The 13440-nt window shown below is 43.7% G+C and overlaps 1 protein-coding gene across 4 annotated transcripts in view; it reads left to right on the top strand.

The window, feature by feature from the left end:
- The window catches only part of LOC129831988 (membrane-associated phosphatidylinositol transfer protein 3-like), a 142548-nt gene that overhangs the window by 35370 nt on the left and 93738 nt on the right, over nucleotides 1-13440 (top strand). For 2 of the 4 annotated variants that reach the window (XM_055895678.1, XM_055895682.1), the window contains exon 3: nucleotides 12767-12874. In XM_055895678.1, coding sequence (XP_055751653.1) covers nucleotides 12767-12874 — 108 coding nt within the window. Of the gene's footprint in view, nucleotides 1-12766; nucleotides 12875-13262; nucleotides 13308-13440 lie in introns of those variants that run through there. The other 2 variants (XM_055895679.1, XM_055895681.1) reach the window with 2 other exon arrangements.

Raw genomic sequence — 13440 nt, 5'->3', positions numbered from 1 at the left:
TTTTCTCTGTATACATCAATGATGTTGCTCTTGCTGCGGGCGATTCCCTGATCCACCTCTACGCAGACGACACCATTCTGTATACTTCCGGCCCTTCCCTAGACACTGTGCTATCTAACCTCCAAATGAGCTTCAATGCCATACAACACTCCTTCTGTGGCCTCCAACTGCTCTTAAACGCTAGTAAAACCAAATGCATGCTTTTCAACCGTTCGCTGCCTGCACCCGCACGCCCGACTAGCATCACCACCCTGGACGGTTCCGACCTAGAATATGTGGACATCTATAAGTACCTAGGTGTCTGGCTAGACTGCAAACTCTCCTTCCAGACTCATATCAAACATCTCCAATCCAAAATCAAATCTAGAGTCGGCTTTCTATTCCGGAACAAAGCCTCCTTCACTCACGCCGCCAAACTTACCTTAGTAAAACTGACTATCCTACCGATCCTCGACTTCGGCGATGTCATCTACAAAATAGCTTCCAATACTCTACTCAGCAAACTGGATGCAGTTTATCACAGTGCCATCCGTTTTGTTACTAAAGCACCTTATACAACCCACCACTGCGACCTGTATGCCCTAGTCGGCTGGCCCTCGCTACATGTTCGTCGTCAGACCCACTGGCTCCAGGTCATCTACAAGGCTATGCTAGGTAAAGTGCCGCCTTATCTCAGTTCACTGGTCACGATGGCTACACCCACCCGTAGCACGCGCTCCAGCAGGTGTATCTCACTGATCATCCCTAAAGCCAAAACCTCATTTGGACGCCTTTCCTTCCAGTTCTCTGCTGCCTGCGACTGGAACGAATTGCAAAAATCTCTGAAGTTGGAGACTTTAATCTCCCTCAACAACTTTAAAAATCTGCTATCCGAGCAGCTAACCGATCGCTGCAGCTGTACATAGTCTCTCTGTAAACTACCCACCCAATTTTACCTACCTCACCCCCATACTGCTTTTATTTATTTACTTTTCTGCTCTTTTGCACACCAGTATCTCTTCTTGCACATGATCATCTGATGATTTATCACTCCAGTGTTAATCTGCTAAATTGTAATTATTCAATTTATTGCCTACCTCATGCCTTTTGCACACATTGTATATAGATTCTCTTTTTTCTACCATGTTATTGACTTGTTCATTGTTTACTCCATGTGTAACTCTGTGTTGTTGTCTGTTCACACTGCTATGCTTTATCTTGGCCAGGTCGCAGTTGCAAATGAGAACTTGTTCTCAACTAGCCTACCTGGTTAAATAAAGGTGAAATAAAATAAAATAAAATAAGCCAGGTGAGGAACACCGCAGTTGAAATTTTACTGTAGTTTTTTTTTCATTTTTGTAGCTAATTATTTTTGCTTTGATTCAAAGAAACCCATGTTGTGATTTTATTGTATTTCATCAATACATTTCTGATTTTGTTCAATGATTCTACTGTGTCTGTAGTATTCTCTCTACTAGTCCTTTTACAGTGATGTATTTAAGTGTAGTAGCATAATGAAACATGTATCACATATTTTCTACTACAATATTTAATGATTGTACGAACAACTACATAGTGAAACTATCGGTATCTTGTGTGGGTGATCTAAATGAATGTTCCTATGGGTTTTCATGATAAATTAGTTATTTGAACCAATGTTTCTGCGAGTGCAAGTTTTCTTTAAAGATATGAATGCACAATGCAATGTTTTGAACATTGGACAGCCTGTGTTACAAGTGATGGCCATTTTGAGTTTTGTGTCTAGAGTTTTGAAAAATGACCACAAGGTTCATAAATTAGTGCCAAAGTGGTTGTAATTTTTTTTTATTTCAGGGCTGAGGGGATAGGGTGTGTCTTTTAAGTGTTTGGACTGCAGCCTTTGTCTTCCTCTCTCTTGTCCCAGTTCTCCACTGCTGAGAGTGGAAGTTCTTCCTCTCTCTTGTCCCAGTTCTCCACTGCTGAGAGTGGAAGTTCTTCCTCTCTCTTGTCCCAGTTCTCCGCTGCTGAGAGTGGAAGTTCTTCGTCTCTCTTGTCCCAGTTCTCCACTGCTGAGAGTGGAAGTTCTTCCTCTCTCTTGTCCCAGTTCTCCACTGCTGAGAGTGGACGTTTTAATGAATGCCAGGGGTTGCAGAAACAAATGTTATTTCTCTGCTGCAACCTACGTCATGTTTGTGTTGACTGTGTCAATGGCCTGCTTATTTATACTGACTCTTCACGCGTGTGCGTGTGCGTGTGTGTGTTTGTGTGTGTGTGTGTGTGTGTGTGTGTGTGTGTGTGTGTGTGTGTGTGTGTGTGTGTGTGTGTGTGTGTGTGTGTGTGTGTGCATGTGTGGTTGTTTGTGTGTGTGTCTATATGTGTGTGTGTGTCTATGTGTGTGTATGTGTCTATGTGTGTGCAAGCGTGTGTGTGTGTCTGTATGTGTGTGGGTGTCTGTGTGGTTGTTTGTGTGTGTGTCTATATGTGTGTATGTGTCTATGTGTGTGTGTCACGCCTGCTCCCACTCCCCCTCCCTGGCACTCGAAGGCGCCAGTCTCCCCGGCATTATGCACTCCTGCCACCATCATTACGCACACCTGCCTTCCCCCCATCACCGCATCAGCGATTATTGGACTCACCTAGACTCAATCACCTCTGTCATTACCTCCCCTATATCTGTCTGGTTCCCCGCTCTGTTCCCTGCTTCAGCATTAATTGCCGTCTGTCGTTGTTTACCTGTGTGCTGACGCTGTTTCTGTTTTGTTACCTGTCTGTTCATGAATAAATGTTGACTCACCGTACCTGCTTCTCAAAATCCGGCATCAGTCATTACAGTGTGTGTGTGTGTGTGTGTGTGTGTGTGTGTGTGTGTGTGTGTGTGTGTGTGTGTGTGTGTGTGTTATCACCTAAGTGGTGTGAATGCACCCTGAGTAATTAAACACAATTCACTGTCAAACCGTGAACAAATCTGACTGACGCTAATTAATAGTGCACTGGAGTATGCAGCTTGTGTACATGCACACATACACGTTTGTACACACCCACATCTCCACACATATTTGGTTGTCACGTATGAGACATGTGCTGTTCATCCCTTATCACTGTACTGTGCCACAGAGCTGAGAAACTGGCTGAGAAATATATTCCATCTGGCTGGCAGAGTCACTAGGGTAAGGATACCATGTGGCCTATAAAGTGTAACAGATTTACCCTGGCACCCCCATATTGCTCCCGCTCACTATTTCTCACTACAGCATGAAATACCCATGCTTAGAGAGATGTTTAATTACTGCATAACATTGAGAGTAAACAATGGGAAGAGGGAAAGCAAAGGCTCTATTTGCAAAATGGCAGCAGGTAAAATTGACCAATATCTATTTAGTAGCAAATTTCTCTCTTATTATTATGGGGGAGGGGGGGTTGTCTCCATGGGAAGCATAACAATGGGTTTTGAACAAAGCTCCACAACAAAACAGACAAGCTCACACTGCATTATTCAAATGTCTTGTACTGCATTATGTTGTGTCCCTTTCCCTCTGCAAAAAGAATGAGTTTGAAGTTATTTCAGTTGGAGAATGAACTGGTAACTCTCAACTACCTGCATGTTTCCACATCAATCTTTCATGAGACACTGTTCTCATTCATATATAATGAGGGGTTTCTGGCCCACCACACAGCAGGGGATTTAAATGAAAAGTCCAGATGTTAGCGCCCGCCGTCAGCTGAATTGGGGAAAGTGCCAGCCAGTTGTTCTCTGAGGCTTTTCCTCTCTGGATGTCATTGTAGTCTTTTGATTGGTCTGTGCTTTGCAGCATTGCGGCTCACCAATCGCGCCTCATCCCGTAGTCTTTGATTGATGCATAATATTGGAATAGCTTTGTGGCTGCCCGCCTGTTGTTTTTGAAGCAGTAAAGTGTGATGGGAAAAACCTTGGAGAAACCTTTCAAGCTTATTTAAAAGCTTCCCTACCTCAATCAATGAAAAAATGTAACCCCTTACGTAGAAACAATTTTGTGTTCATAACAGCATTATCAGTGTAGTATATTCATGAAAATATCAAGAGGGAGAGAGGATGAAGTTGGTTTTAGGTGATTGATAACAATGCCCTCTTGGGGATAAGATCTTTCAAAAATAAACCAGAGCAAGCTAATAAAATGGTGGTAAAATGTCATGAGATTTGAAGAGATGGGCTTGCTCTTAACAGGAGGGATGGATGGCTCTAAAAGTTATATTCTTAGGAGCATGTAATTAAGTAATGTCAGGACAACTTGTTTTCTCCTGAAATAATACTACTTTTAGGGAGAGGGAGAGAGAGAGAGAGAGAGAGCGAGAGAGAGAGAGAGAGCTGGATAGAGAGAGATGAATTAAGAGGGAGTGAGAGGGGAAGGGAGTAAGAGAGACAGAGAGAGAGAAGACAGAGAGAGAGATGGGGAAGATAATGTTTGAGAGAGAAATGAAGAGGGAGTGAGTGAGTAAGAGAGAGAGAGTGGGAGTGTACTGTATTATACCACTAAAGCCATCACGATGAGCTCCTGGGAGTTAGGGTGATTTCAGGATGACTAATGCCGTCACCCACGCCATAAAGCTCCAGACCAGTAAAACCACAAGAACGTATTAAACTGTCACAAATATCCAGTGGTGGAAAAGTACCCAATTGTCAGACTTGAGTAAAAGTAAAGATACCTTAATAGAAAATGACTTCAGTAAAAGTGAAAATCACCCAGTAAAATACTACTTGAGTAAAAGTCTAAAAGTATTTGGTTTAACTATACTTAAGTATCAAAAGTAAATGTAGGTGCTAAAATATACTTAAGTATCAAAAGTAAAAGTATGAATAATAAAAGATTACTATATTAAGCAAACCAGACGGCACAATTTTCTTGTTTTTTAAATTTACGGATAGCCAGGGTCACACTCCAATACTTAGATATCATTTACAAACAAAGGATTTGTGTTTAGTGAGTCTGCCAAATCAGTGGCAGTAGGGATGACAAGGAATGTTCTCTTGATAAGTGTGCAAATTTGACCATTTTCTTTCCTGCTAAGCATTCAAAATGTAACGAGTACTTTTGGGTGTCAGGGAAAATGTATGGAGTAAAAGTACATCATTTTCTTTAGGAAGGTAGTGAAGTAAAAGTAAAAGTTGTGAAAAATATAAATAGTAAAGTAAAGTACAGATATCCCCAAAAACTACTTTTAAGTAGTTCTTAAAAGTATTTTTACTTAAGTACTTTACACTACTGAATATATTGTCTCTGATATACTAAAGAGATGACACATAGGCTCTGTCCAAAATGGCACCCTATTCACTATATAGTGCACTACTTTTGACCAGAGCTCATATGGCTCTGGTCAAAAGTAGTGCACTATGTAGGAAATAGGGTGCCATTTGGGACATATCTGTGGACTCACTGAAGAGGCTGCCTATCCGGCTCTCTTCTGGAGGTGTTTGGCTGCACCTTAGAGACTATATGTTCATCTGGATTTCATATCATTATTTCCATTCTACCAAGTGGTAAATTTACGCAAGCTGGCTCCACCAAGGTCCTCTAAGAATATTTATGACAGCCTCTAGAAAAGTGAAATAATCATACTCTGTTGGATAGAAAAGCTATCTCAGATCTCGAGGTTTCAGACTGAATGAGAAGGTCCAATTGTGTCTGATTTTAATGGTCTGGACCTCAAAGCCAGTTCCACTGCATTTGTCATTGTTCCCCTCTAATCAGGGACTGATTTAGACTTGCGACACCGGGTGTGTGCAATTAATTATCAGGTAGAACAGAAAACCAGCAGGCCCCGGACCTCGAAAGGTAAGAGTTGAATACCCCTGTTCTAAAGTATGGCTACAGAGCATTTCAAATGGCCCCCTATTCCCTGAGTAGTACACCACTTTTGACCAGAGCCTTATGGGCAGTCAGTGTTAGAGTGCAGATGGGATTGCTTCCTAAGTGATTTAAGACATTGTCTTACGTCAGAAAGCATGACGTCTCCATCTGAGGGACGAGTGTCATGTAGGAGTGACGCCACCTGAATAGAAAACAATGGTGGCAGAGATGGACACACCAAATCTTCAAGACAAACAAATATACTCCAGGAGTCAATGCCGTGGGTTGGTCAAATGACAAATACCCTGTTGCTGAGGCTGTTCTCATTAGTATTGTCATGGCCTCACAAATGACAGCTATTAGAGGGTCACTGGTAGTATTGGAGAATATGACAGCTTCCATTCTAGAGAGAGCTGGAGCTCACTGGAGTGCGTTGTATATTCGCAGTGGTCTGTGTTGTCTTCGACCAACCCACGGCAGTGACTACTGGGTCAGAAGGCGACACATTGTGTCTGTCTGTGTGATAGTGTGACGGTAGCACAGCTCTGTGACGGCTGTGACTGACTGAATGCTGTCTGTTGACGGTGTTGACTGAGTCACAGTGTTTACTCACCTTCCCAGACAGACAGAGCTGAGGATCAAGACCTCTATAACATAATATATTTGTCTTGAAGATTTGGTGTGTCTATCTCTGCCACCATTGTTTTCTAATCAGGTGGCGTCACTCCTACATGACGCTCGTCTCTCAGATGGAGACGTCATGCTTTCGGACGTAAGACAATGTCTCTGCCACAGTGTTCTCAGACGAGGCTGCTCTACTGAGAGAAGATTGGAATGAGATTGGAAGGGGTAGATTCAGTAATAATTTTTCAAGAGCACTATATTTTCTAGTTGGCTCGATATCTGCAGTGCAAGATTTATCACTATCTGAGTAGACCTGAGTATATATAGTGCCCCTGATGACAGCAAACAAATGCAAGTTAATATATTTATATTATTCATGAAGTATGAATCAGTTTTAGTCTAGGTTTATTAACTTATCTGTCATTTTGCCTGGATTCAATTAACTGAGTATTCTCACTGTAGCACAACGTTGACTAATTCTCATTCCATTTCCTTTTTATATGATCATGCAGTTTGATAGGACCTAGCATGAATATGAATAGAAACAATGTGTTAGAGTATGTCAAGCCCTAGTTAAATTAAGGTTACACAATCAAGACAGTGTCAATTAACATGTCCTATGATATACTGTACATCAATTATTATGGGTCTGCTTCATTTGATATGCCTTCATTAAGATGTGGATACTCCCAGGTAATGCTTTGCCTTTGCATGGCTGTGTCTGCCACTGTTGTGACTTAGCATGCTGTTCATGCTTACTAGGTCTCACCTCATCCCTTTAATGTATCTTAAGGAATCAACAAAGGTTTAGAGGCTCTGTGCTTGGCTCTCAGCGTTATGGAGATGGATGGAGTAATAGACTTCGCTTTGATAGATGGAGAGATGCACCTTTTCCACCCTTTGCACACCAGACAGCTTCCATCTCCATACAACCCCCCCCCCCCCCTCCTTTTACCAATGACTCTGTATATTTCACAAGCCATCAGTTGTATCCACTAGAGTGAGGAAAATCTCCCATCATTCTGAGTGAGTGCTCTCCATTCCAGGCGGACCATACAGGCAAGCCAATGCCAGCTCAACTGTCACCATGCTTATTGACGTGTGGTGTTGACAAATTTATTCTGCGTTAATCCTGATTTGTTATCTGATTACATGAATTTGAATAATGAGTTGAATTTGTCAGACTGGGCCTAATACAGATCATATTTACTGTTGGGTTTAAGCCGCTCCCCTGATTTAAATTGGTAATAAATGGCTGCTGGAGACAGATTGCTTTTCCTATTATCGTAGGCTACCACTGCAGCCACTCATTGTAGACCCATTACTAATGTATTACCATGGCACTGCACTCAAACACTTCTTGTACTTTGAAATTAATGTGGCTGCATTTTGTCAGAATATATTGTAACAGCACTAGTGATGGGAGGCTTGGGCTTTCAGAATGTATCTTGAGGCATTTACTTGAAATTTAAATACAGCCAACAGACACCATGCCACTGGTTTTCCATGTAATTGTTTGTTGTCACTTGACCCATGCTGGTAATGACTTACTGGAGTCATACACTGCTGAAAATGGAAAACAAGCGTAAGCAAGCCAGATCAGTGCTACACTGAAGCTCACACTCCCTGATTGGAACATTCTATTTAAAACTCCTTACCTACCTCATATGTTGTTTACACATTTACCTGCTTGTGCAGTGTAACCTGCTATTAGTGAGGGCAGCAATTTGATCTCATGCATTTAGAGCCAACAACAGGGAAAGAGGTTTTTCAGCCTACATAGTGATTTGGCTGACTGTCTCTTCAATTCCAGTCTTTCACGTATCTTAACTCTCTCCTGCTTGACAAGCATGCCTTGAAAGTGGGATAAAAAATGTGAATTGTGGATGTCACATAGATGTGCCCTGAGTAGACACGGTGCCATCTGTAGAAAGAAATGTTTTTAGCAGGATCCATTCCTCATGTATACTAATCAGAAATATAAACGCAACTGTATGTAATGTTTCATGAGCTGAAATAAAAGATCCCACAAATTTTCCATACACACAAAAAGCTTATTTCTCTCAAATTTTGTGAGCAAATTTGTTTACATCCCTGTTAGTGAGCATTTCTCCTTTGCCAAGATAACCCATCCACCTGACAGGTGTGGCATATCAAGAAGCTGAGTAAACAGCTTGGTCATTACACAGGTGCACCTTGTGCTGGGGACAATAAAAGACCACTCTAAAATGTACAGTTCTGTCACACAACACATTACCACAGATGACTCAGGTTTTGAGGGAGCATGCATTTGCCATGCTGACTGCAGGAATGTCCACCAGAGATGTTGCCAGAGAATGTAACGTTCATTTCTCTACCGTAAGTCGCTTCCAAGGTTGTTGCCGAGAATTTTTCAGTACGTCCAACCTGCCTAGGACTTCAACAAACCCGGCTCCTTCACCTGCAGGATTGTCTGAGACCAGTCACCCGGACAGCTCATGAAACTGAAGAGTATTTCTGTCTGTAATATAGCCCTTTTGTAGGGAAAAACTCATTCTGATTGGCTGGGCCTTGCTCCCCAGTCGGTGGGCCTATGTCCTGCCAAGCCCACCCATGGCTGCGCCCCTGCCCATTCATGTGAAAGTCATAGATTAGGGCCTAATAAAAAAAATGTATTGACTGATTTCCTTATATGAACTGTAACTCAGTAATATCATTGAAGTTGTTGCATGTTGCATTTATATTTTTGTTTATGAATGTCTTCTCTGTTGCTCCAGGCTTGGTCACAGCAGGTGTAGGCTAAGACGGTTTTTGCAATGTTTTAAACAGATGAATACTTTTGCAATGTCTTACAGTCTTTGTCTTGTAAATAGTGTGCTGTGTTCTCCACACTTTCTTTTGTGCTGCAAATACTCACTTGACATTGAGTAATTCGTTGTATTGTGGATGTAAAGGAAAGTAGATAAGGTTTGTTTGTTGAATTGAGCCTGTGTGAGTCACTGTTCTAGGTCTTTTTAGTTGGTTAGCGACTTAAATTAATGTCTTTCTCTTCCTTTCCCTTCTACCTATTTATCATCTCTTCCTCCCCAAACATCTGCTCCTCTATTCATGCCAGTGGGCTACTTTCACTCCTCCTTTATGCTATCCATCTTCCACAGCCTTTATAATGTCATGTCCTGATCGACTCTAGCTCTACTTTTACACCCGTATTCAATTATACTTGCAAATCAAAGTTATGTAATGACCATTATCATATGCTGTAGCTAGGCTACAGTGGATATTGTTGTGCTGTCCTGTTTTGAACCATGATGATGTTGTTGACATAGTGATTATTGTCATCCAGAGTTTACAGTGTCTTCCTTCTCTCCCTCGCTCTCCGTGCTGTCAGGTTGTTGGACGATCCTGCATCCCTCCTACTCTCTTCTTTCTCATCTAGGGCTGTCAGTTACAGGGCGATCGCATCCTTCATTCATTCCTTCCTTCCCTCTCTGAATCTGAATGAGATGCTGCTTTATTTTGGCTTTCCTTCTGATCCTCTTGGCGCTGGGCGGTGGAGGTTTTTATTTAGTCTGTGTTATTTGGTTCTGGCTGCTTGTATATTTGATCTGTTTGCATAGCTGAAATCTTCTTTCCTCTGCTCAGAGTGCCAGGCTTTCTGTTGTGTTCTCTCTACTTTAAGCATGTTTCACACCTCACAGGCGTTGTGTTCTTCCATTGTGTCTGTAAGTTGCTCTCATCAGTGCTGCTCTCTGGGAGATGAGTCAGTGCATTCTCAGGGCTTGGTTAAAACCTGCACGCTTCCCTGCCTCAACACATTTTGTGTATTTTTGCATGTGTGTGTGTTAGCATCAACAGAGACAGACAGAGTGATCATAGTGGACAGGCCTGGCAGAACAGTGTTAACGCCACTCTGAGATGCCAGGTATGTGTGGGTGTGAGAGAAAGAGAAAGAGAGAGAAAGAAAAAGAAAAAGAAAGAGAAAGAGAGAGAGAGAGAGAGAGAGAGAGAGAGAGAGAGAGAGAGAGAGAGAGAGAGAGAGAGAGAGAGAGAGAGAGAGAGAGAGAGAGAGAGAGAGAGAGAGAGAGAGAGAGAGAGAGAGAGAGAGAGAGAGAGAGAGAGAGAGAGAGAGAGAGAGAGAGAGAGAGAGAGAGAGAGGAGAGAGAGAGAGAGAGAGAGGAGAGAAGAGAGAGAGAGAGAGAGAGAGAGAGAGAGAGAGAGAGAGAGAGAGAGAGAGAGAGAGAGAGAGAGAGAGAGAGAGCAGTGTATTGGACATTGTGTGTCACTGTCTTTATGAGCCGGCCCATCAACGACTACCATCTGACCATGGTACTGTGACTGCAGCAGTCCAGAACAACCATCACAGCAGACAACCCCTCTGACCATGATACTGTGACTGCAGCAGCCCAGAACAACCATCACAGCAGACAACCACTCTGACCATGATGATACTGTGACTGCAGCAGCCCAGAACAACCAGCACAGCAGACAACCCCTCTGACCATGGTACTGTGACTGCAGCAGCCCAGAACAACCAGCACAGCAGACAACCACTCTGACCATGGTACTGTGACTGCAGCAGCCCAGAACAAGCATCAGGGCAGAGAACCACTCTGACCATGATACTGTGACTGCAGCAGCCCAGAACAAGCATCAGGGCAGAGAACCACTCTGACCATGATACTGTGACTGCAGCAGCCCAGAACAAGCATCAGGGCAGAGAACCACTCTGACCATGATACTGTGACTGCAGCAGCCCAGAACAAGCATCAGGGCAGAGAACCACTCTGACCATGATACTGTGACTGCAGCAGCCCAGAACAACCATCAGGGCAGAGAACCACTCTGACCATGGCTCATGCTCATCATTAGCACATCACGCTGTCACTTCAACTTTGCTCTGATGATGGTCCAATGGGAGTCTGTGTATCCTCTGATTGGTAGTTACATGCCATGTGTCACTGATGTAGTCTCTTTCCACAGCTGCTGTGTCTGGGTTTGACTGAACTAGGGGAAATGTAGCAAAGGACAGAAATAAACTGTATGGAAATGACTGTATTGACAGAACCAAATATAGATTTTTTTGTGGCATCCAGCCACTTTAACCCAATCTTTGTGTGTCTATGTTCTGAGATGTCCCTGTATGTGTGTGTGTGTGTGTGTGTGTGTGTGTGTCCAGTGTCCCTGTGTCTGTTCCTGCATCTGTCTGGATTTCCCCTCTCCTCTGTGTTAACCAACCCGGTAATCTGTTCAGTTCTCAGCATCAACTACAGTATGTGATTGGGTTCTATAATAATGTAATGGTAGGCGGCAGGCCGAGCCGACTAGGTGTAAAGTCTGTCGATGTGCCCTTGAGTAAGGCACTTAACACTAATTGCTCCTGTGAGTCGCTCTGGATACAAACGTCTGCTAAATGACTAAAATGTAATGTAAATGTAAATCTTCTTCCCTGTGTGTCTGTGTCCCCCAACAGATAGATTGTAACCCTCCTCTCTGTGTGTCTGTGTACCCCAACAGACAGATTGTAACCCTCCTCTCTGTGTGTCTGTGTACCCCAACAGACAGATTGTAACCCTCCTCTCTGTGTGTCTGTGTCCCACAACAGACAGATTGTAACCCGCATCACTGTGTGTCGGTGTCCCCCAACAGACAGATTGTAACCCTTCTCTCTGTGTGTCTGTGTCCCACAACAGACAGATTGTAACCCTCCTCTCTGTGTGTCTGTGTCCCACAACAGACAGATTGTAACCCTCCTCTCTGTGTGTCTGTGTCCCACAACAGACAGATTGTAACCCTCCTCTCTGTGTGTCTGTGTCCCACAACAGACAGATTGTAACCCTCCTCTCTGTGTGTCTGTGTCCCACAACAGACAGATTGTAACCCTCCTCTCTGTGTGTCTGTGTCCCACAACAGACAGATTGTAACCCTCATCACTGTGTGTCTGTGTACCCCAACAGACAGATTGTAACCCTCCTCTCTGTGTGTCTGTGTCCCACAACAGACAGATTGTAACACTCCTCTCTGTGTGTCTGTGTCCCACAACAGACAGATTGTGACCCTCCTCTCTGTGTGTCTGTGTCCCACAACAGACAGATTGTAACCCTCCTCTCTGTGTGTCTGTGTCCCACAACAGACAGATTGTAACCCTCCTCTCTGTGTGTCTGTGTCCCACAACAGACAGATTGTGACCCTCCTCCCTGTGTGTCTGTGTCCCACAACAGACAGATTGTAACCCTCCTCTCTGTGTGTCTGTGTCCCACAACAGACAGATTGTAACCCTCATCACTGTGTGTCTGTGTACCCCAACAGACAGATTGTAACCCTCCTCCCTGTGTGTCTGTGTCCCACAACAGACAGATTGTAACCCTCCTCTCTGTGTGTCCCAGCAGATGTGCTGGAGGGGAAGAGTGCCATCCTCCTGGGGATGAGCCAGTGGAACTCCAACGACCTGGTGGAGCAGATCGAGACCCTGGGACACATGGACCAATCACAAGGCATGTTACACACAGGGTACCCTGGGACACATGGGCCAATCACAATGTATATTACACACAGGGTACACTGTCACAAGGTATATTACACACAGGGTACCCTGGGACACATTGACCAATTACAAGGTATGTTACATACAGGGTACACTGGGACACATGGGCCAATCACAAAGTAAGTTACACACGGGGTACCCTGGGACACATGGACCAATCACAAGATACACTGGGACACATTTACCAATCACAAGATACGTTACACACATGGTACACTGGGACACATGGACCAATCACAAGATACGTTACACACAGGGTACACTGGGACACATTGACCAATCACAAGGTACATTACACACAGAGTACACTGGGACACATGGACCAATCAATCACAAGGTACGTTACACATAGTGTACCCTGGGACACATGGACCAATCACAAGGTACGTTACTACACATAGTGTAACCTGAGGCACATGGACCAATCGCAAGGTACGTTACACATAGTGTACCCTGAGACACATGGACCAATCACAAGGTACGTTACACATAGTGTACCCTGAGACACATGGACCA

The sequence above is a fragment of the Salvelinus fontinalis genome, chromosome 33 (genome assembly GCF_029448725.1).
Source record: "Salvelinus fontinalis isolate EN_2023a chromosome 33, ASM2944872v1, whole genome shotgun sequence".
Lineage (NCBI taxonomy): Eukaryota > Metazoa > Chordata > Actinopteri > Salmoniformes > Salmonidae > Salvelinus > Salvelinus fontinalis.
Note: the sequence above shows the minus strand (reverse complement) of the source record. Positions and strands in the feature narration are given on the sequence as shown.